A 24,604-nucleotide genomic window follows, 5' to 3' on the forward strand; every position below is an offset into this window, starting at 1 on the left:
TTTTGGAAATGTGAATCATTTTGAGAAAAATGGGTGAATCCAAGAATTAAATGTTGTACATTGAAATAAGTTGGCCAGAGTGTCCAGGTTGACAGTCCTGAAAACCGCACATGTACATGGGTGCCAATCTCGCAGACAAAATTTTCATGCAATGGTAATAGCAGTGTTTGTATAGCCTACGTTTACATGAGTCCCGTTGTACAGTTTCCTCCGAACGAAATTTTCGGGAAAGGTTGGATTTGTTTTGGAATTTCCTAAGTATGATTCACTGCCCAATTTTCTATTGTAAAGGACATGATTGATAACTGTGATATTAATTGGGTATCATATGACTATGAGAGAGAAGAAATGAAGTACTTTGGAACGAGCATAGCATATGTATTCACCTTATACCTTTGCTAAAATTCATATGCTGTGTTGGATTATTTCTATTGGGATTTGACTCACCCTATACGGTAAAAATATTTTCAGGTGCTGGTGATATCCCTCTACCAATGCAATAGCTTAGGAGGACTTGGAGCAAGAGCTTCATTTTTGTTTAATTGTGTATTTGTTTTGTACAAGTCAAGGGCCGTTAAATGTATTGGATTTAAAATCCATTTTGTTGTAACCAAGTACTATCTTGGAAATTTATTGTTTATCACTCATTTTACATTCTTCATCATGTAACATATGCTATAGATTCAGGGTTAGACTTGTGAATGTATATCCGCATATGTTACGCTTTTGTACAAGAAACTGTAAGTTAATGAAAGATAATTGTTTTATCTTGTGTTGTTGTTCCATTAATATTGTCAACTGGTTATTGTATTTATTTCAGGGCGTTACAAATTGGTATCAAAGCGTACCAAGTTTTGAATACTTTGCGTACGTAGGAAGTGGTTATTACCACAATCGGTTTGTCTTGCATGATAGAGACATTTATATGTATGGTATGCTATGTGATAACACGCTTATGTGATCATGTGGGTATGAGATTTAATTTCTAGGATATTGATTGAGTCGATGGGTTTCTAGAAGTCCTATTAGTAGAGCACCTGATCACTATTGTTTCTAATTGGAACTCTGACAACACCAGGAAACGGTCATTATCCAAGAAGGAAATTCGTTTGTGTTATGTGACTATGTGCTTATGTAGAGTGAATTACGGTTGCCCACCGCTTTAGGATGTGAGTAAGTTAGCTTTGGCACATTTATAAATGTGCTAATTTCTTTTATTACCTTTATTAGGTGTCAGGACGTGGACGTGGTAGGCGTAGTAGGCCTAGAAGGCATAAGGTGCCTTTACTAGATGAGATTCTAGTGCAAGAGGAAGGGGTTAGTCAGGCCAATGTGGCTGTACCAGTTGGTCAACAGGCCATGGATGCCTTAGCCTACGAGATGGCCAGAGCACTGCGGGAATCCATGGACATTCTCAGAGCTGAGAATCAAGTCCAAACCCATGTTGCTAAGACAGGGCCGTCCTTTTTGAAGAGGGAGTTTTACCGGTCTAATCCGAATGAGTTTGTGGGTGATCCTAAGGAGCCATTGAAGGCTGTGATCAGTAGGGTCCGACTTTCCGTCGTGAAGGGTGAACGACGGCGCTTTAAACTTTTTGGGTAGCACAACCCTTGTAATTCATCGCATGAAAGGGTTGTGCTTATCTTTTTCATTCGAATCATCGCTTCTCCCTCGTCTATGCCGTATGTACGGACTTTCTTCAAATGAGCTGGATACGTCAACTCATCCTTTCTTTCTGAGTTCCGGGGATGGTGAGCCAGAATCACTGTCATTATCGCGTTTATGAAGTCGACGTTGTCGACCATCCTTCTTTCCTGAAGGTCGACCCCGGTCTTGGCATGCGGCCTGTTGGGATTTCGCCACCTCCAAGGCCAAATCCTGGCGCAAGTGTTCGTTCTCAGCTAACGTGTTCTCCACCCGCGGTTCATTTTGCTTTGCTTAATCTATAATCGTCTGCATCATCTCATGCACTGAAGTTGAGGATGAGGTCTGAGCTACTGAATCGAAGTTCAAGGCCCGTCATGCGCCGATATTCTCCAGTCCAAGCATGTTTCTTGGAGTGAGGTCATCTCTTGGCATAGTTTCGTCAGTGACTATTGGAGGATCTTCTATTATACCCGCCATGGATGCGCTTGAGTATTCCCACAGACGGCGCCAATTGTGAAGAGGTAGTTTGAAAATACTCTAAGATCCTGAAGGACGTCCCTGATCCTCTGATTGCCACCTGAAAAAAGGATTAACACTCCAGTAGGGGGTGTCGGAATTAGCACTCCGACGGACAAGTTAGTATACTCTCGTTTGCTTGAGGCTTAAGTTTCTTTAATCTGTTCACACACATCTTACTTTGGTTGATGCTCCTCTCATTTATACACATCCATGATCTCGGAGGTCAGGCCCACTTTTAATCCAGCGCATAACTGCTCACTCGGCCATTCAATCATGTCCCTATTCTCACTCGGTCTATTGTACGGCTGATTTTATGTCCGATTTAGGTATTCGGCTTCAAGATCCCGCTGGACGGAGCTGAGTAGTATATATCCTGACTTTCTTCAAATTCATTTGGCTTTCCTGCATGTAATATTATTCGGCTCCCACAAGTCCTATTTGAGGTAAGAAGATCAAAACACCCTCAATCTCTTATGCCCCCCTATTAATGTTGATATTTAATGTTGATTGCCATTATGTTTTGGTAGTTCCCATGCATCAAGATGTTGACTGTTATTATATTCATATTAATTTGAAATGAATTTTTGTCATTGTGTTGTTAATTACATGATGTGAACATTCACATCATGTAATTGAAATGAATATTCACATCATTATATTCACATTAATTTGAAATAAATTTTTGCCATTGTGTCATCAATTACATGATGTGAATATTTATACTAAAACATACGAATGTGAACGTTCACATCACTACATCAGATGAGAGAAAATGTCCACATGTTGTGAACGTTCACATCACTACATGTTGTGAATAAGAATGTGTTGTCAATTAAAAATATAATAAACATTATTTTGAATGTGTTGTCAATTAAAAGTAGGAAGGTTCACATGTTGTGAACGTTCACATGTTGTGAACGTTCACATCACTACATTAGATGAAAGAGAATTTTTCAGAAAGGTGTTGTGAACGTTCAAATCAGATGAGAAAGAATGTTCACATTATTTTAATTGTGTTGTCAATTAAAAATATATTCACATCAGATGAGAAATAATATTTACATTATTTTTAATGTGTTATCAATTAAAAAAATATTCATATTATATAATAATATAAAATAATAACATCAATGTTATTTAATTTGTGCATAAAAGTTCCAATGTCTTGGTCATTTCCCTTCTCTCTCCTCCCCCAACATTAAATATCAACATTGAATATCAACCTTAAATATAAGGGTATAAGAGTCTAAGAAAATAGTGTAAATCAAGAAAAAAGACTTTATGAAATAAAAGTATAAATACATGAGTGGGTTAAAAAATTCTTTCATAGACTTCTTGAATTAGAACACTTCTAAATGGAATTTATCAATAAAAATCCCCACAAAGAAATAACAAATTTTTTTTTTTGGGTTAAAAAACAATGAAAATAGTTTTAAAATTTTTCACCTCTTGCCACCACCTTCAGCAATCTACCAATCCTCCACCTCCAGCTTTGGGGCTCAACAACTCACTAATTTTGTTTTTAAAAATTAAAAAAAAATATACAAACAAACAGACTTATGCATATCATGCATGTTTTCCATTTTATTTTTAGAAAAAAATTTAAATAATTAAGTTTTTTTTTTATTATTATTATTTATTTAATAATAATAAACTTTACACCGTCATGATGATCATCATGAAGAAATCATCAAGCCAGTCAATCGTTCTTTTCGCGTTCAAAATGGGTAACTTATCATTCTTTTTGGAAATGGATAGTGGCTTCATCCAAAAAAAACTATAAGACTTAATTGCCTTTTGACTATCAAAGAATCAATTTTGAAGGAATAAAAGTTAGAGTGCACCCAAGTCTTTGCCGCATGGAGAAGACTATTTCAACATGCGAGCAGATCCTCTAGAGTAATCCTCTAGAGTGATCTCCTAAAGTGGATAATCGGATGGCTCTGCTTAGTCCTCACCAAAACGACGTCGTTTTGGTGAGGATTTTCAAAAAAAAAAAAAAAAAACAAAACAAAACAAAACAACAGATTCGGGGATTTCAAAAGGGATTTGAAAATTTCTTTTGATATGTATACAGACGGTGAGAGGGCGAAAGTGCGAAGGAGTTCAAAGGAGTGTTTGGGGTTTAAAGGACGAACGACGGCGGAGGCAGACGAAGCACGACGGAGGACGGAGGACGACGAAGCATGACGGAGGACGGAGGATGAACAGGAATCTGAGGTAAACCTGAAATCGCAAAGTTAGGGTTGGATTTTGTTTGCTATTTGGTGTTAGGGCTTGGGATTTCAGCAAAATAAGGGTCTGTTGTTTGCTATTTGGTGTTAGGGTTTGAATTGTGTTTGCTATTTTTGTTTCCTATGGTGGAGGTGTATTTTATATGACAGTAAGCTAAGTTTTCCTTGATTTTTGTAGTTAATTTTAATTTAAAATGATACTCCATTTTTTTTTGGAAAAACTGAGACTAAGCGAGTTTGTTTTGCTGGAACACTTTATAGAAAAACATACTTCTTTTTCCTCTGCTACATGACCTTAGAACAGTGCGTGTATAAATACATCAATGTTGAGTTAATTGTGTATTGAGATAACATTTAAACCTGCACATGGACTTATTTACATATTGATTAACATGAAAGCCTATGTAGTAGAAGATAAGTATGTAGATGGTTGTTCCTATCTCGGTTGTCTATTTAATCCAATGAGTAACATTCTATAATTGTTTGTTATTGCCATTATATATAGCATGGCATCTGAACTTAGTGGGAACCTTGAAAGCATCCCCATTCATATTTTGAGAAAGCAAGACTTAGAAAATGGTATCCCTTTAATTTTCCAGCTATTGATCTACTTTTAGAAATGGTGGTTTCAACTATTCTCAAGGAGTAATAATTTCAACTAGAGCAAAAATCAACTTCAATAAGTTGAGATTCCTTCTCTTATATGTATATTTCATCCTCTGAGACTAAGGGCTAGTATGCACTCTAGACAGGATCTCCGTAGCATTGGATTCCTTAATGTGATTATTTTATGCTTCAAATTTTATGATCCTGTTCCTTCTTTAATGCTGTTTGATGTGATTATATTATGCTTCAAATTGTATATGTAGATATGTAATGAGTTGATTAATTGAGTCCTTGAGTAGCAACTCAATGAGATTACTATACATTACACAGTGTGCAATAAAGGGACCAATAAAGGGACCAAAACTAAGTAACCAGTGTGAAAAAAGTATAGCACACAAGTAATCACTAGAAGAGGAATAGGCTCTAGAAAATTCAAGTAGAATGTCTAAGTTTTGACATTTCTGAATTCTTGAGAAATAAATCAGCAGCCTTTAATTCTTGAGAAAAAAATCTGTTTTGATTTTTTATGCAGACAAATCAACAGCCTTTAATTCTTGACATTTCAGAAATATGTTGGTATTTTTTATGCAGAAAAAAAGGCTTCATCTTCTATTGATAATATGAACTTAAGATTCAAGCCAAGGTTTTGTAATTGTGGAAGAATAGCTTCCGTGCGTACTGTACAAACCAATGCGAATGGAAATCAAGGACGTGTCTATTTTGTTTGCCCAATAAAATATGTAAGTACCTGTTATATAAATGAATCTGTTACTTTTTACAAATTTCATTTGTCCTTTATTGATTAATCGATTCTTGTCCATTGTAGACTACGAACGACCACTACAACTACTTCAAGTGGTTCGCAGATGATGACGACTATGACGGCGACATTACCTCATCAATCCGTGCCAATGTTGGACCTCCAACAGATTCAAGAACAGAAAAAATTAATGATCTAAAGAGAAGGGTTCAAAGGATTGAGAAGATTTTCAAGGCAATGACTTATGTCATTGTATTTTGTGTATTTTTGTACTTTATCATGTAAATGACTCAGTTCTTAGGTTTTGGAATTTTTTTTTTTTTTTTGGTGCTTAAAAATCTGATGGTTTGCAAAAACAAGTGTGTAACTTGTTTGATTGAGATGAAATGTTGAATGAACAGTTTGTGAAATCTATTACTTCAGGTTGAATGTTGTATAATGTTGAATGTTGAAATGTTGAAATGTTGAAATGTTGAAAATGTTGTATAACAGGTTTCTGAAATCTATTGAAAATGTTGAAATGTTGAATGTTGTATAACAGTGTGTATTATATGTAATGGTTTGAAAAAAACAGGTATATTGATTAACAGGTTGAACATGAGCTATTGAAATGCGTTCAATGAACAAGTTTGTGTAGGAGGTTCTATGTGAATAAATGTCATGCAGAATGGGTATCTACAGAAGACATGATTCTCATTTCGTGGTTCTGTTTTTCTAGTAGATGCTCTTTTACTAGAGAGAATGATTGTTTGAGATGCTCGGAGTTTGAAGATTGAGGTGAACATCATTTGAAAGAGGTGATCTGCCAAAACATTTGTGTAGAACACCAGAAACTATTTTAACAATTACACCCTTCATAAGTAGCCTACCAACCAGTGTGCCGAGATCATCAATATCTAAAGGACCATAAGGCTCTTCACCACAAATTTTTAAATTGATCAATTACAAATCAAAGTAAGCTTGCTCATAAAAAAAAATTAATGCAAAATTTTCATTTCAAAATTGGATAGATTTAAGAATTGCACTAGGGAAAAACAGATACTTGGAGTGAAGAATTAAACAATCTACAATGAAATCCCTGATTAAACTTCCATATTGTTAAGCCAAAAAAGCAAGCAGAAAAGAACACCAAACCAGTAACACAGTAGATTCCAATGCAAAATAATGATGCTGATAACATTAAAAATACATAATAATAATTATTATTAACAAGAGTTATTGAAAGCCCATAAGTCAAATGAACAAATCCCCATACATAATAAAATGAGTTCCAGAACACAGGGCAAGGTCCAAAACAGAAAGCTATCAACTTTGCTTATAAATTGTATATCCTGCAAAAGTGTGCAGCAGTTGCACGTCATTGCTGCAAGAGTGTGCAGCAATTTCAGCATTATTCACCATAAATTCAGCATTATTCAGCAACATTTCAACATTTCAGCATTTCAAAATTTCAGCAAATAACATCAGCAACATTTCATCAACTTAGACAGCAACATTTCAGCATTATTCAAGCAACATTTGAACATAAATTTCAACAAAATTTAAGCAACAATTAAACCCAAATTTTTAGCAACAATTCAACATTTCAGGGATGGTATCAGCAAATTTTTAGCAACAATTTAATGAAAGGTTTTGAGTATTACATATCCAACAAAAATTCCCAAAACAAAATAACGCTAAGATGTTGCCGTGTGATCCACATCCCCATGCCCACGCCCACGCCCACAACCATGACCATATAGTACCTACAAAAAAAAAATATAATATTACATCAAAGGAACCAGAAAATAAAATGGAACTTTAAATGAATGAATGACAAAATAAAAGAGGAAAGGTGAAAAATAAATTACTTCACTAGATGCGGGACTATTTAAAGCTTGCGAGTGATAACTACTAGTATTGTTAAGCAATGCTTGATAGGTTCCATGGCCGGAATACATTGATGGCATTGAAAAATGCATATTGTGAGGAAGAAAACTTGGCTGCAACAATAACAAACACATATCACTTTAAAATGATAATAGTCACCTACAAATCCCTACTAAAACTTTTCATTAAACCAACTTACATCATAGGCGGGATACATAAATTGAGACGAAGAAGCTCTAACTTGAGGCACACGCGGCGAGAATGGACGAAGTTGAGGAGCACTTGAAAATAAAGGAGCCGACTCAGGAAATAAGGGAGGTGCTTCAGGAGCACTTGCCAAAAATAAGGGAGGAGTTTGAGGAGTAACAGACATGGAAGTTTGAGAAGCATTATGTGAACTTGTTTTATTTTTCTTTGCCAAGGCAAGCTTCAAACCACCTTTTGTCCGCCTTCGTCCCTTGCTAGTGCACTCTTTTCTCTTGAGTCCTTTTGCTTGGACTACACCATCCACTTCAAAGCTTTCGGGGCATGTGTTGGGGGGGGGGGGGCTTTCTTGTTCAATAGTCTCTGAACAAGGCATATTGAATTTTGCACTTAACATGGTTTCAATGTCTACAATTAATTCATCCGCTTTCTCGACCGTCAAATTATATGTTTCCTCACTTTCAGAAGCTCTACACGCTACTAATCTAAATATTGCCATCAATGACCTATAACGTGAAGCTTGATGCAATCTTACATCAACCTGAATATCATGCCCACACCTATCTTTCACATTTTCAGATCTTGCTTTTTTAGTCCATCTCTTCAGAATATATTGTGAAGGAATCTCTTTCAATTTGAGTTTTTCTCTAAGGATCTTCAAACAATGACTACATAAAATGCCCTTCATTTCAAACTTCCTACAATTGCAAGTGACCGAATCATCACACTCCTGCCTCACCTTCCTCACCTTTATACCATCACTATCAAGAACCGTATAAACGGTACTCTCACCATCATTTTCAATTTCTTCAATGTTGACTTCAAGGGACTTGACATACTCATCCTGAAATTCTTCAAAAATTTTATTTGTGTAAACATCTGCAGCTTGCTCCATAATCTTCACTTTAATATTCACCCTTGGCAACTTTTGGCATAGAGCATATTCGGCTTGTAACTCTTTGTACCTTTTCTCAGACAAAACTCGATCAAAATGCATGAAAAATTGCATTAAGTTATGATCAGACTGAATGAAATCCTTCAAGAAAGCATTAAAGGATTCACTAAGTTGGGTGCTACTCATGCCCGCACCCCATGCATTTCTAACATATGGCCAACCCCATTTTTCCTTGACCCCAAATGTTAACTTCAACCAATGATTATCTCTTACTTCATACTTGTCAAGCATTTCCTCCCATTTTAACATAAACTCTTCCTCATCGTCAATTTCATATATAAACGTGTATAAAACACTCTTCATCCCCTTATCCTTCATCGCCTTATCCTTGAAGATAGAATTTGCATGCCTTAATGCATTTTGCATCAAATGCCAAGTACAAAGGCGGTGGGTTGTGTTAGGCATGACAATAGGTATGGCCTTAGCCATTGCAGCATCTTGATCTGTAAAAATTGTTTTTGGAGCCTTACTTGACATTGCCTCCAAGAATCTTCTAAAAAGCCATACAAAAGAATCGGCGGTCTCATCATACATCAAAGCTGCACCAAATATCACAGTTTCCCTATGATGGTTAAATCCAACAAAAGACGCAAATGGTCTATGTGCACTATTTAACTTGTAAGTAGTGTCGAAAGTCACAACATCACCAAATTGCCCATAATCCATGATCATCTGAGCATTGGCCCAAAATATGTTTGTAATCTGCTCCTCGTTATCTAATTGGACCGAGTAAAAAAAAGATGGATTCTCCAATGATTTGTCACGAAAATATTGCAAAATGCTACCTGCCTCCCCATATGCTAAACGGTTTTGCCTCTTCGTTCTCAAATAATTTTTTTGGTCCAATTTTGTGAACCCAAGTGACTCCTTTCCACCAACTTCATTACCCATGAGCTCAAATGCAGCATTAAGATGGATTCTAGATTTTTCAGCTAAATCTATTTCGGTTGCCTGTGATGCAGATATCTTCCTTTGGGATGGTAACATATGCGTACATTCTGTTGGTACGGAGATATGATTATGTTGTTCAACAAAATCACTAACAAAAAATTTCTGCATATTCCTATCCCTCTTAATGACAAGTTGGGCTTGACAACCAGTCATCACTTCCTGTCTAGGATTTTTTGTTAATGGATCTCGCTTGTCGACAACCCGAAATCCCTTCTTATTACAAACAAATTGCCTTGAAGTGATTTGCCCCTCTTTGCTCTTGTTTACATAACCCCTTCTAATACTAAAGCCCAACCTTCCTCCATAAGTATTGTAGAAATCATACGCTTCTTGTTCTGTATCAAATGTCATGCGAACTCTAGGCTTCCAATCACACTCACCCGCGTCATTCTCATGATTGTTAAGTTCCATATCAATGTGCCAAGTCACTTAAAAAATAAAGAAGTGCTCAATATTAGCATAAAAACTGTATACAAACTGAATAAGATAATCAACGAATAACAAATGTACCACCTGAATATATATAAAGAAACAAGGAACATTATTGATTAGGAAATGGTTTAGAAAATGCAATTAAAAGTGCATGGAAACAAAAATGAGAGAGGGCATGTCTCCTGTTATTCATTTTTATTGTTGATTGGATTACAAAGTTCAAAGAGAACTGTCTCTGCAACATACTGAACACACTGAAATGTAGAACTCCACAATAATAATAGACATCAAAACATAACTATGATAGTGGCAATTAAGATAAGTAAGTTATGTAACTTTTAGATAAGTTATCTAGTTGTGCCACCAGAATAGAGCCTCTCTCTCATTGCTTCTTAGTTATCAAACAAGGAACTGTAAAAGAAAAATTAGGGTATGAAATAATTATTTTTGAAGCAAGTATTTTTCAAAATAATTTGAAGCATCCAATTCCAACCATATTGTTCTGTACTGGAAAATGATAACTCCATCCATACATGTACGCACACACACATTACAATCAACCAGATACCTACTTCCAGTAAACATACTAATGTGACATCGTAAATGATAAGCACAAAATGATACTTCAATTAATTCAATAATAATGAAGCAGAAAGAGAATCGAATTCAAATCTCTCTCTCTCTCTCTCTCTCTCTCTATATATATATATCTAAACTATTGTTCCAAATATATAATTAAAAATATGTTACCTAAATTTAATTAAAAATATCTAAATATGTTTCGATTAAAAATATGTTACCATCTTATTGCTCCAGTGATTTCTGAACTCAAACATGGAATTGATTGTTAAATTTACAGACATGAATTCTAGCCTAAGAGAAACTTCGATTCAAACAATCCCTTCTAAAAAAACAATCCTTGTTCAGATACTAAAATTGATGTTCGAATCTGTAAAGAGCATTGATTCGTGTAGAGCTTCAGACATGAATTTGTGGGTTTGGTCTCTTCTAAAACATGAATCTGTAAATTTAAAAACAATCCTTGTTCATATATGTATAAGAGAAACATCGATTCAGACACAACCCACAGATTCAGAAACTTCCATTTAGAAGAGACCAAAAAAAACAAAATCGAACTTAAAACGTATATTTAAACATTGTATGTAAGAACTATACCTATATACGTTTCAATCGGTTGGAGCAGAGCAGGGGCGACGGCCACGGCGGCTGTAAGATAGTGGCGACAGCACGACGGCGGTGACAGCAGGGTGACGGGGATGCAGGTATCGGCCTCTCTAACTCTTCTTCGCTCTCTCGTTTCGCTCGCTTCTTCCTGCCGTCTGTATAGTTCTTCATATGGGGGGAAGTTTGAAATCCCCGAATCTGTTTTTTTTTTTTTTTTTTTTTTTTTTTAAAATCCTCACCAAAGCGACGTCGTTTTGGTGAGGATTTTCAAAGCCGAGCCGTCCGATTACCCACTTTAGGAGATCACTCTAGAGGGTTACTCTAGAGGATCCTCTCGCATTTGGACATACCTTTGTCTCCTAAATTTTGTGATGGAAAGAGAGAGTAAATAAAGTGAAAGAAATTAAATTTATTTATTTATTTGACGTAGGAAAATACGGTGGTGGTACATGTATTAATTCATATATTAATTAGTGTGTCAACACTAATTATAACAATATTATTGGGCTCACTCATTAATCACATTACAAATACCCAAAACCTCTTAAATTATGTCACATCATCAATTGGTAAACTAGTTAGTACACTAATTGATGCATATAATATTATTCTGAAAAATATAAATGAAATGAATAGATATTAATGTGTGTATTTGGTTTGAGTTTTTTGGATAAAGTTTTTTGAAAATTGAATTTTTTTTTTCGTGTTTTTTTTTTTTTTAGTGAATATTTTTAAAATTTTAAACATTTTTTTTTTACTTTTTTAGATGCACCTTACTTAGATATATCTAAAAAGTAAAAAATTTGTGAAAAAATATTTTAAAAAATTAATAAATACATAAAAATACGAAAAATATACTGAATTCTTGTTTTTTTTTTTTGTATTTTTGATATTTAGTAAATTTTTAAAATATTTTTTTTACAGAAATTATACTTTTTATGTGTATTTATGTTAGTTGTCTAAAAATTTTAAAAATTTCTTAAAATATTAGAAAATTCAGTAAAAAAAAAAAGAAAAACAAGAAAGTAGAATTTTCTGAAAAATGTTTTTGAGAAAACAAAAACACGCAAACTTTTTTTTTTTTTTGGGGGTTATGATGGGGTAAAAATATGAATAATTTTATATAAATTTGTTCCTCATTTATTTTCTTTTCCTTAACAAAGCTGGTAAATCCAAACACACCAAATTATGATTTTAAAGAATAAAGTTTAGGAGCAAATTTACTTTTTAAAAACGTAAATCTTATTAATCAAAATTATAATTGATATATTTTTAACAACAAAATTAAACATTTAATAATGAATTACTGTTCTTTTGAGAAAAAAAATTCATCTCAAAAATAAATTTTTTAGTACAAAATTGTTTGGATCTTAATTTTGTTGATATATTTTTAATCAAAATTTTGTTGCTAAAGATTTTTTTAGGACCACCTTTTGGTGGCGACCATAATTGATCTCCTATTATTTGTTATAACAAAATTTTATTTTTAGAGACACAAAAATTTGATCCTTAGACCATCATGCATTGTAGTGATAGTTTCATCTTCTCCCTTTTCTTTCATGTAAACCCTTGCCTCCATTGCCCATTATCAACTCTTCTGTGTCATTCAACACTAGCCATTGTCATCATGATATTATTGATCAAACAGATTTTTACATAATTAAATTAAATTTTCTTAAATAAATAAATAATAAAATATTTTTAATTAATTAAAAAATGAAAATTAGTTAATTTATTATTTAATAAGAGTAAATTATACAGAGGTCTCTTAAGATTTAGAGAAAAAATAATAAGTCTCACAGTTTTGGCATAATTATATTGAGTTCCCTCAATATTTTAATTCACATAACACTTAATCCTATTTTCATTAATACTTTGCTAGTCACTTGAATGGAAAAATAATATTATTATCTCTTTTTACATTAAAATATATATATATATTTTTTGTTTAATCTTATATTTTCATATCATTTGCATTAATTTCGATCTCTTAATAGAGCCTCGTCGGTGGCATTTCGGAACAAAAACAGTTTGTTGTTCGAAACTGCCCAGAAATCAAGTTGCTCGAAATATGATTTTGAGTATACCAGGAGCAAGGTCTCGACGGGAGGAGTTCAAAAATGCAAAGCAGAGCCCCAAAGGAGGCCGGACGCGCTCTCACGCGCCACCTGAAGATGGCGCGTGAGGCCTAGTTGCAAGCACGCGCTTCACGTGCCATTTCCTACACTGGCGTGTCAAACCACGCGCAGACACGCGCCACACGCACGGCACAAGGAAGAAAACGAGTGTAGCACTGTAGACGGCCCGGAACTCCGCTCCGCGTGCGAGGGCGCGAATCGCAGTTCTAGCTACTACAGTTCGGACTCGTGTCACAGTTCTGAATCTAATCATACAAAGTGCAATGTAAGACTGATAAATCACCAAAGAGTCCAAATCCGGCAAATCGTTTTGGAAAATCGATTTTAATCAAAAAGCGCCAAACATGGACTGCTTTGCCAGATTTCAGAGCCGCCACTTAAATATTTATTCTGGGAAATTTAGAAAACCCTAACTCGTGCCTAAGGCCATGTGTCCGTCATCACCAAATTTGCCTTGGCTCGGGAACTTGGGTACGAGAGGGGAAGGTCATGCAATGAGCACCCCCGCTCGCTCGATCAAAGGATCGGCCTCTACTAACAAGATATGTTGTTTTGAAAACACATTTGTTCTTATTCTGGTTTATTAGCTAGCTTACTATGTGATACGTACAACATACAAGTATAGACTCAATCACGCGGATTGGAACAAAACAACTCATGTTTGTTTTTTAAAGTGGTTTGAAGGTGCTACTCGCAAGTAGGCTAAGACGTGGATTTGCCATCCTCAAGTGGGCTTAGAAAACATGATTTTGCCACCTCAAGTGAGCTTAAAATGCACATTCCTCGAGTTGTTCCAATTCAAGCAATCAAACCTCCACCCACAGGCATTCAAGCAGTTATAGCAGTTAAGCACATAGCCTCATGGCAAGCATGCAATCATGGCAGTCACTTACACGCATGCAAGGATGCTAAAGCATAAAAGCTTACCTAGTACTCCGAGCCAAAACAAAAGCTATGTTAGAAATCAATGCATGGTCCTAGCTATGTTAAGAATGCCTAATGCAACACATGCAAAAATGCAACTAAGATAGGCTCGGCTATTCTAAGATGTCATGTGAATGCAACTTGATAACATATATTCAAATTGGTATTAAAATACAATGCAGTTAGTATGATGCACTGAGCCCGGTGCATGCAAGATAGATGAATGATGCAAACATGCGAGCATAAGGATGCTAATTGAAACATGCCCTAAAACTAACCATCGAAAGCTGGTAAATAAAAAGGAGAAAGAAATGGGGGTTGGAAGACATGCATCACACACACAGACACTTACTACAACAGTTGAGCCCTCTCGACGGAGGGTCCGAATAATAAGCTAACTAGCTAAATCTAAGCTAATCTACCTAACTAATCTAATTAATCTAATTAAACTAATTATTACACAACAAATTGAATAACTAGCTACAACTAATTATTACACAACTTTAATTAATTAACAAATTAACTAAGTTAGAAACTAACTAAACATGTAAACTATATGAAGTAGGTTGCCTCAGCTCTGCCTTGAACGATAAAGGATGCATGCTCGGTCGCCTCATTTGGAAATCCATCACGATGCCCCAATTTGCCTCTGTTCGCATTTGTTCTCAGAACTCTGCACAAAGCTCCAGATAGCTTCTACTCCACCATGGAGACCTCCAGGAGCATGGCCAATTACTTATTGGTGGTGTAGACCACCTGCCGACCAACCAAACTTGTTGCAGACCATAAGAAGTGGTCACCCAGCCACTTTTTCTGGTCTATCAACCAGAAAATTCTGCTACACTCCAGTTTGCTGCAACAGAGAACAAGAAGGGGCATGGCAATGTATTTGCAAGGTATGTGTGCACAACCACTCTCCCTATCATTTCATGAGCTCAAGGGAGTATAGTTCTTGACTCTCGGGCCACCAACCGAGCATCGCAATGCACGATGGCCGAGAAGCCAAGTTTGCACAATTCAATGTCGATGAAAGCACAAATAACACATAAGAGCCTTAATCCCTATCATGTATGATCAAGAGAGTCGGCGATCGAGAAATGAGGCACGTTTCATCACTTCAAGTATGAAACGTCCCTCGTTTCTTATGTTTGGACTAACACCCGACCCAAACACAATGCAATAGAACACAAGCATGATCAACCTATCAATGCTAATGGCATGCAAACACAATGCAATATAGCAACATGCAACCACAATGCAAGGTAACAACATGCAATGCTATGTAACAACATGCAAACAACATGCTCTTCTATGAGTGCTAGAATGGCATGCTCAAGATCCTATCATGCAAACAATGCATACATAACAAACTTAAAAGCTAAGGCCTCAAGGCAAATGAAGTGCATCATACATGAAGCATGCAAAACAATGCACAAACGACCGAACCAAACATGGGAAAACCTGAGATACTTCAAAACAGTGGCCAAAACTCAACAAAACCTAGGCACAAGGAGCATAGAATGCACATTCAACTCATGGCTCGCATATAAGGCATAAAGGCACAACTCTCAGACGCATTTAAAGAGTGACATGCATGAGAATATGGCAATGCTATGTGCTCTGAAATAAAGTGTTAAATGATACCAAATCATCCAAACAACACAAATGAGGCATGCTAGAAGGCCTAGAGCATAAGGCTAGTTAAGAGCAATACACAAGGAGCATGCAATACTAAGCTTAAACCACTAAACCAGCTCTGGACAGAGCTTAACCATGCCAAGTTAAGGGTCAAGAACATGCTGAAATGGAGCTCAAGAGCTTAGGCAAACATGCATACACATCGGCTCACAAACAAGGCATGAAGGCACAACTTTCAAACACATTAAAGGAGTGAAAAATATGAGTGTATGGAAATGAAATGTGCTCTAAAATCATGTGAGAGGTGAGGCTATATCATGCAAACATCACATTCCAAGCATGCTAGAGACTCCGAAACTCAAAGCTAATGAGCAAGATTGCACCATGGCTATACAAAGCAAGGCATGCATGACCCAAAACACTTAAAACAGAGCTTAAGCATGGCAAAACATGGACAAAATCATACTGGGGTGTAGTCAAAATGGGCTAGGATGATGGTCCAAAGTATAGAGCATATTAGGCTAGCAATGTGGAATTACACTACAAGTGTGTGAACCACTCAAGAGACAACCAAACCAGCCCAAAACAGAGTCATATATGGTCTAAAAAGTCACAAAATCAAGCTTAAACAAAGCTACAAGGGAGTGTAAACACATGCTCGTTTGATAGGCCCTCTATGCATGCAAACAAGACAAGAGGATAGGGGACCACCCCCTCTCATTTCAGGCCTCAAAACCACATTTCCACCACTGAAAATCCACTGGATTTCAGTGGCTAAAAGGCCAAACAAAGATGATTTCAAAGGCCTTAAGAAATGGTACAAAGCTTAAGCAAATAAGGCACACAAGAGGATAGAACACCCTCAACACCAAAGAGACCTCATACAATCACTTTAAGCACTTGAAAATGAAGCTTTTTTTAGTTTAAAGTTAGGCCTAAAACATCATGCAAAGATGGCCAAATGTTTAAGCAAAACAAAGCTTAAAGAGGGAAAACACTCACCCTTGAAGAACAATATGGAAAACAGCAAGCTCTGAGGCAAAAACCAGCTTAAAACCACTCAAATGAAGCTCCCAAGTACCTCAGCAACAAGAGGAAGGTATTTGGGTAGGTGTTTGTGTGCAAAGGTATGAGAAAGCAACACTTTAAGACACAAATATATATATATATATATATATAGAGAGAGAGAGAGAGAGAGATGGAGATATAGAGAGAGAGTAAACTTTTCTTTTCTAATTTTTCTGAACCTGGAAAAGGGAGAGAGAGCCTCCCTCTTATAGAACTCTAAGCTTCAAGCTTCTTGGAGAAGCTAGAAGCTTGGTTAAATCCCTCCATACAGTGTATGGAGGATGCAATCTGTGCTCTCTAGCTGGCACAGCTGGCATCCACAAACTCTGCAGAAAATGAAGGAAAGCTGCCGACTAATTGAAGTGGTCAGTCAGCTACTTGCACTGGTCGGCCAGCTATTTTTCTGGTCGGCCGATCACTTTTCAGGTCTGCCTGCTAGTTTTTCTGGTTGGCTAGCCAGTTTTCCTGGTCGATAGGCAAAATTCTACTTTCCAAGTCCAACTTCAAATGGCCATAACTCCTTCATCTAGACTCCTTTTCAGGTCATTCTTATGTCCAAATTGAAGCCCCAGAAGTAAGCTTTCCAATGGTGGTATCCCTGTATCAAAATTCAAACTGTACAAAAAGTTATGCCTATTTGGTTGAAGCCGCTCAGTTTCGATCCTACCAGGATTCATGCCGAACTTCTCCCAAACTAGTTTTCTTCTCTCCTGTCCTCTTTTCTTCAACTCCAAACCCCTAAACAAGGTGTTTTGAAAGATTTTTCAGACATTTCATCTCTCTTTCATTCATTTCCACTTTGTCCTTGCTCGGTTTACCAAAAAGCCCAATATTTAACAAAATGCAAGCGTCGGAACATCGTAGGAACTTCTTTTCAAAAATATTTTGAAAGAGAGGGTTTTAAGGTCTAAAATCTTTGCTCAACATAGCTTTGGTCCAAAAAGGGGTGTGAGGTTGGGATTTGACTCTCTCTCCTTGCTGAAGAAATCGACCTTTTGCACTGCACAACTTCATCACCGAGCAAACCATCAGTAATGCCCAAGTCTTAAGGGTGGTCAAAAATGGGGTGTCTACAGGCGCATGTGTGAGTGACATCACTACCACGTTAGCGAGCCACATCATCGGCACGTGGCACCACGTCAGCCAGTGCCACGTGGCTACCACGTCATTAATCCAGTCAGCGCCACGTGGCAGACCAGTCAATGCCACGCCATCTGCCACTTCAGCATACGGAGGAGCGATCCAGTGGTGCGCGGCTGAGGTGCAGTCGCAGGAGAAAGGATCCAATGCTTCGCGGCTAAGGTGTAGTCGCAGATCTAAGGCGTCCAAAATGTTTTGGCTTGATCTAAGCCATTCGGAGTCCGTTTCTGACGATCCAGTAGTGCTTTCCAACTATTTGGAGTATTCCGAACAGATCCACACGGTCGGATTTTGGAATCAAAATTTCTATAAAAGGAAGATCAAAGTGGCAGACAGCGTCAGGTGCAGTGGATGGAATATTCTGTTGGAACACGAAATATTCCCTAAACTTCTGAAAATTGTAATTTGGCCCAAAATTTTTAGAAAATTATGGTGTGGCCCAACTTTCGGGGATGTTTTTCAGTGAGGCCCCCAGAAGTGCAGCGAAGGTTGGTCCTAGCTAAATGGATCGTTCCAAACGTAACCGCGAGGTCAGAATAGTGAAATTCTGAATGCTTTTTTAAAGATTGTCAAAACATGGGAGTTTTTCATCTTTAATAGTCGAAGGAAGGTTGTCGGATATTGTGGAACACTGCGGATTCACTGAAGAGGTTAGAATGGGCAGATTCTGACCAGATTGGACAACCAGATACAAATCAAGATAGATCATTGGAGACCAAAGGAGATCAGGCTTGATCAAATGACGAATCAAGGAAGATCAGGATTGGTTAGGTGCGGTCAGAGGATTGCAGAGATGATTATCTCCAAAGTTCATCGGAAGATCAAGTTCAATCAGAAGGGAAGACCATTCATCGATGGGTAATGATTTGGCAACTAGTACAGGCTCAGGGAAATACTGTGGCTATTGGAACTACTGTATATGAGTAGGTACTGGTGGTATGTGGACGTATAGAACAATAGTTGTAGAGGAGCATACTGAGCGCAAGCATAGAAGTACAAAAGCACAAGTGGGTACGCAAGAGTGTCTTACAAGGTGCAGATGCACAGTGCAGAGAAGACTCAGAAAGAGTGTGTAGCAACGGGTTGTTGACAGTTCACAGGAACTTCCAGACAGAGAAATTAAGATGGATAAAATGCAAGAGTGCGTACCAAGGAGTAGCAAGTCTTTTTTTTTTTTTTCTCTATGGTGGTTTCTTTAGTTCCATGGCAGCGGAGGATAGAGTTAATGCGGATCTCTCAAGCGAGCTCGACGCAAGGAGACCAGAAGCCATGGGTGCGAGCACTATGCAAGAAATTACATAGCTGACGATGCTTTGACAGATGGAGCTACTGTCAACCATCAATCTGTTAGACAGCAAATCAGGGATTGCAAAAGCACAGACAACAAGCGTATGTGGAAACGCTAGGAGGTTGTTCAGAAGTGCAGAGGGAAAAGACTGATAGTTCAGAGGAAAAGCTCCGAGCAAAGAAGACACAGGACGTTGATGGGATAAACAACGAGTTTTCTATTGCTCCAATGACTAATCCTGCAAGGTAATGGATAACAGTCAAGGGCATCCCAGTAGGGAATGCAGGACATCCAATCAGGGGGTGCAGGATATCTTGGTTACGCAAGTTCAAGGATAGCAAGTGAAGACATCTGAGACAGGAAGCATGGAAGAGATTTGTGGGAGATAGGAGCAGAGGCTTTCTCCAAATCAGAGAGTGGTGTGAATTGAGTTGAGGATGTAGGATTCCCTCCTCCTCTTGTGTCTTTGGTGTGTTATCTATAGCTTTAGGGAATGCAAACGTCTCAATCAGGAGATGCAAACTATGTTGAAATTTGGGCGCGACAAGATTAGCAGCAATGTATGCACTGGATCACCTCACATGGGTTGAGGGGGTGATTTGTTGGATATATTCATCATCCCATGTGAGTGTCTAACCCACTTTAGAGAGAGTCGGGTGGTTGGAGAGTACTTTAGAGAGAGTGGAGGTGGCACCTCCCCACTAGCCAATCCACTCACCATTGCTGTCCCAACTTCTTTTCCTCATGATATGTATAAATAGAGGTTGAGGGGAGAGTAGACAAAGTGTGAGCAAACCGAGCAAACCAAAGAGAGTGAAAGATGTGAGGCGGAGAGACTGTCTCTCTCGGTGTGAGTGAGGGAGACGGGAGAGTAGCTAAGTGAGGATAGTGTGAGCTCCTCCTCTATTGTAATCTTTCTGTAATCTCTCCATTGTTATAGTGATAACCGATTACTCTACCGTGGACGTAGGCATTGAGGCCGAACCACATTAAATATGGTGTCTCCTTGAGTGTGGGTGTGTTTTTCTGCTTGGTATAATTTCTGAAAGGTCTTGGGTGGGATCCCTGATCCCAACAAATCCTACTCAAAGAGAAGTTATTGTAATTATGAAAAAAATTATGATACTATACTTTTCTATCAACAGGCATCACTGTAATTTTACCCTTACTATTATTAATATTATTTTATTTATTTATTTATTACTAACTTTTTTTGGTGGGGTTAAGGAACCGTTACCGTAGTTCCAGCATTTTGAGGCTGGTCAAGGAAGCCGGCTTGATTTATTGGAGTGTGAAAATTAGTCTCTCTCGTAGAAAATGAGAAAGAAGACACTTGTTGAAGGGACTGGACTAGGATGATGACATTGATAGTTTGAAGGGTAAAATTCTACATTATATTTCTAAATTGGGTAAATTGCACGTTGTATTAGGGGGTGGATAAACACCAGGCTAGACTATGTTTAGATCGCATTGGCACTAAATAAGAAGAGATTTTATGTATGTCTAAACCTAGTTCGGCCCTAACATCGAACCTATATATCTGTCCAAGTTTGATCCAAAAAATAATTATAAATCCTAAGACCACCCATCAGACTATATGTTAAAAAAATTAAAATATTTCATAATTAAATTCAATCACACATTATGTTTCTTAAATAAATATATTGACATCATTATAAATTGAAAGATTTTTAAAATAAATTTAATCACACATCATCACAAATGTGAGTTTCAATAAAATTAACAAAAATAAAATCTAGATCCCAACAAAAAATATATATTTTAACGTATTATAAATAAATAAATAAATAATTTAATAGCGGGCAGAGCTGGGTTAAAAGTGTAAATCTCAAACCCAGCCCATTAATATTCTAGGCTAAAAATATTGACTCAGCTCGGACCTATGGGGTAAAACAACCTTTCCAAATCCTACAAAAATAGGGCTGGGCTGAGCGGGCCAATGGGCCGATATCCACTTCTACTTTGTACCCCTACATTTTTCATTAAATTTTATTTTAGTCCATACACATGAATCGTGATAGTCAATCTAATGCATTTCTTGTCAAAATCTATTTTGGTTCTCATTTCTAGTCAAATCTCACTTTGGTCTCCACACAAGTATTAATGTCCCCTTCTCGTTACTCTATTTTTTTAAATCTTTAACAAAATCTATTCATGTGACAAAAATGTAATCACGAAATAAGGGTAAAAAAAGGAAAATCATTCTCATTTTCCACCAATAGATACTTTGTTCTACATGATAAGCATGTGAGGCTTTTTGGCTATTTTAGCCACAAAAAGGAAAAATATGTTAAAAGTCAATAAAATAAAATGTCACATCCAAACCATAATCATTTTATTTTTTTTCTCACAAAAGTCTAAAAAATCAAAAAGCCTATCTCAAACGAGGCTTTTAGCCCCAGGCCAAAAAGCCAAAAAGTGAAAAAGCTAAAAAACCAACCCATATCCCAAACGAACCCATAATATAATACAATATATATATATATATATGTTCATCTGTTGAAAATCGGGATGAAGAGGTAAGAAAATAGAGTTTTTAAAATAAAAAATGACAGCAGAGAAATCAAAGTGAAAGAAAGAGGAATAAATAAAAGATTGTATTACTGTGGAAAACAGAGTTTCGTGATTCTAATTTATATAAAAACCCTAGTTCATTTCTTTAATCGTTTTAATTTGCGTTTTGTTTTACTCTAATACAGCCATAATTTGATGAAAAGTGTATGAGCAAGAAATATACCTTGCATGTGTATTTCTTGTGATCAAACTTGCTCTTCTTTGAATGGCATAATGTGACCTGAAAACACAACTCCGATGAGTGTACCGGCTAGTGTGTGCTAAAAAAAACCCCTCCAATGCTTAAGTTAGAACTCTTAGGATCAATATGGGAAAAAGTCTCAAGTATTCTGTGAGCAAAGTTGTGTTACCTTGTTCTAGGTTATCTCTGAGCTTTTATATGTTTCGCATGGTAGAATCCTAATAAGACTCTAATTCCTCTTTGTAGAGTCCTACCAGGAGTTCAAAGGGATAAGGCCCATCCTTTAACACTTTTATCACCAAAGTCCCAATGAAACGGCCTAACTCCCAGGTCAACAATTGACCTAAACAAACCACTAGCCCAATTGCACGTCAATTGCAAAACCGCATAGGTTGAAACTAACTCCAAGTAAGAACGCTATGCAAAACATTACACCGTGCTAACCTTGCTCGGCAAACCTTTGTCAAGCTAAATATATCGGTCAAAGCCTTAGCATGCCTTTCTAACCCAATCAAGAACTTAGCATGCCTTTCTACACGTCAACATGATACATCATTTTTCTGGTTGACACTTGCATGCCATTTGCAAGGTCGACATCCAAGCTCCATTTGCCTGGTCGACATCCAAGCACCGTTTGCCCGGTCCAACTTGTTAAGCCTAGCAAAATCCGTTTTTAAGATCCATTTGTAAGGTCGCCAGAGTTAAGCCTAGAAAAATCCATTTGTAAGGTCGCTAGAGTCAAGCCTAGCAAGTTTATTTGCAAGGTCGCTAGAGTCAAGCCTAATAAAGTTCATTTGTAAGATCCATTTGCAAGGTTGCTAGAGTCAAGCCTAGCAAAGTCTGTTTGCAAGGTCCGTTGAGAGTCAGGCTTTGATAGGCTCTGCCCTTCCCACTAGTCTAGTAGAAATGTCCTTCTAAAAAAGTTTGAAATGAAAATGTGTATAAGCGAAAAATGAGGGTGATTTTTCTCTTTTGCCTTTATTTCGTAGTCATATGCTTATCACATTATTGACTTCTGTTAAAAAATTATACGATGAAGTAACAAAAGAATGATATTGATACTTGACCAGAAGTGCTAGAGTACAAAGTATAATTTACCCTTCTATACTTAACATCAAATTTTACTTTATTTATGACACTTTAATTATCTCAATAAACTTCTTAGATTTTGAGTCAAGTAGTCCTTTGGTCTATTTGTATAACGTCGTTTTGAAAACTAACAGATGAATCACGCGATAGTATTAATTACATTTAGCACCCTTCACTTTTATCAAAATGTCACTCTAGTTTCTTCATTTTAATTTTCAACACTCGTGTACTTTTAAGAAATTCTCACTTTAGCCTTTAAACTTTCGTTTCTCCGTCAATTTTTAAATGACGTTATTTGATTGTTCCAAATCGTAACTTCACTCGAAATGTAGAAAAATGATTGAGAGAATTAAAAGATTTAGGGACAAAATGAAATTTAATGTAAAATACAAAAGTGGAAAGTGTAATTTGCCCTAGTCTAAAAATTTGCTTGAGCTAACATTGACACGTAATAGCTTTTCATTTTGGACATTAATCTATAATATTATATAATAGCTCATTTGGAAAGTGACTATTTTAATTGGCATTTTGAGTTATGAAAAGATGTATAAAAAATAGAGAGAGTGAGGTGACAATTTATAGTGATTTTACTGACTTTTTGACTATATTATCCAAATGCCAAACACCCCCTAAAGTGAATGGATTTAGTGTTCAAGCCAAGACCTTTGGTCTAAGAAAGAAAATCCTCATTGCTTGAGTAATATATATTATGATGTTAAGTTTAACATTTTTTATTTTTATTTTTATTTATTTAAATCCGCCACTAATAATTAATTACTTATTTGTTTTGAAACTTTTTTCATGTCATCACTTTTGTCTTGACAACGAGTGGTTTGGAATCTAGTTAAAAGTATATTTTTTTTTTTCTAAACTTTTTATCTTTGTTCTTTTTTTCCTGCCAACTTAGTGTAAAAGGATCTAAAAGGTAAAATAATTTTTAAAAATTCAAAAAAGTTCACAAAAAACAAATAAAAAGCCCCAAAAATAACTTTGTGATTTTTTTTTTTCCTTCTTGTGTGGTTCGTTTGGTCGAATAGAATCTAAAAGTGTAAAGCTTTCAAAAATTTTGTAACTAAATGTTTACTAAAAATCAAAACATAAAAATGAAAATCCAATCTGCAACCATGCCAAAATATCTTTTCTACCTATGATTTTTCCATAGACAAGTTCCCCAGTCTTGT

The 24,604-nt window shown here is 36.5% G+C and overlaps 1 protein-coding gene across 1 annotated transcript; it reads right to left on the bottom strand.

Annotated features, from left to right (window-relative positions):
* Positions 1–7,442: 7,442 nt before the first annotated feature.
* On the bottom strand, positions 7,443–10,156 carry LOC145799928 (protein FAR1-RELATED SEQUENCE 5-like). Its single transcript, XM_082889573.1, has 3 exons — positions 7,835–10,156; positions 7,617–7,748; positions 7,443–7,511 (listed from the first exon to the last, which is right to left on the bottom strand). Exons 1-3 carry the CDS (start codon positions 10,154–10,156, stop codon positions 7,443–7,445), a joined length of 2,523 nt encoding a protein of 840 aa, XP_082745699.1.
* Positions 10,157–24,604: the final 14,448 nt, after the last annotated feature.

This window comes from Camellia sinensis, chromosome 9, assembly GCF_055761805.1.
Source record: "Camellia sinensis isolate YWXY chromosome 9, ASM5576180v1, whole genome shotgun sequence".
In the NCBI taxonomy this organism is placed as follows: domain Eukaryota; kingdom Viridiplantae; phylum Streptophyta; class Magnoliopsida; order Ericales; family Theaceae; genus Camellia; species Camellia sinensis.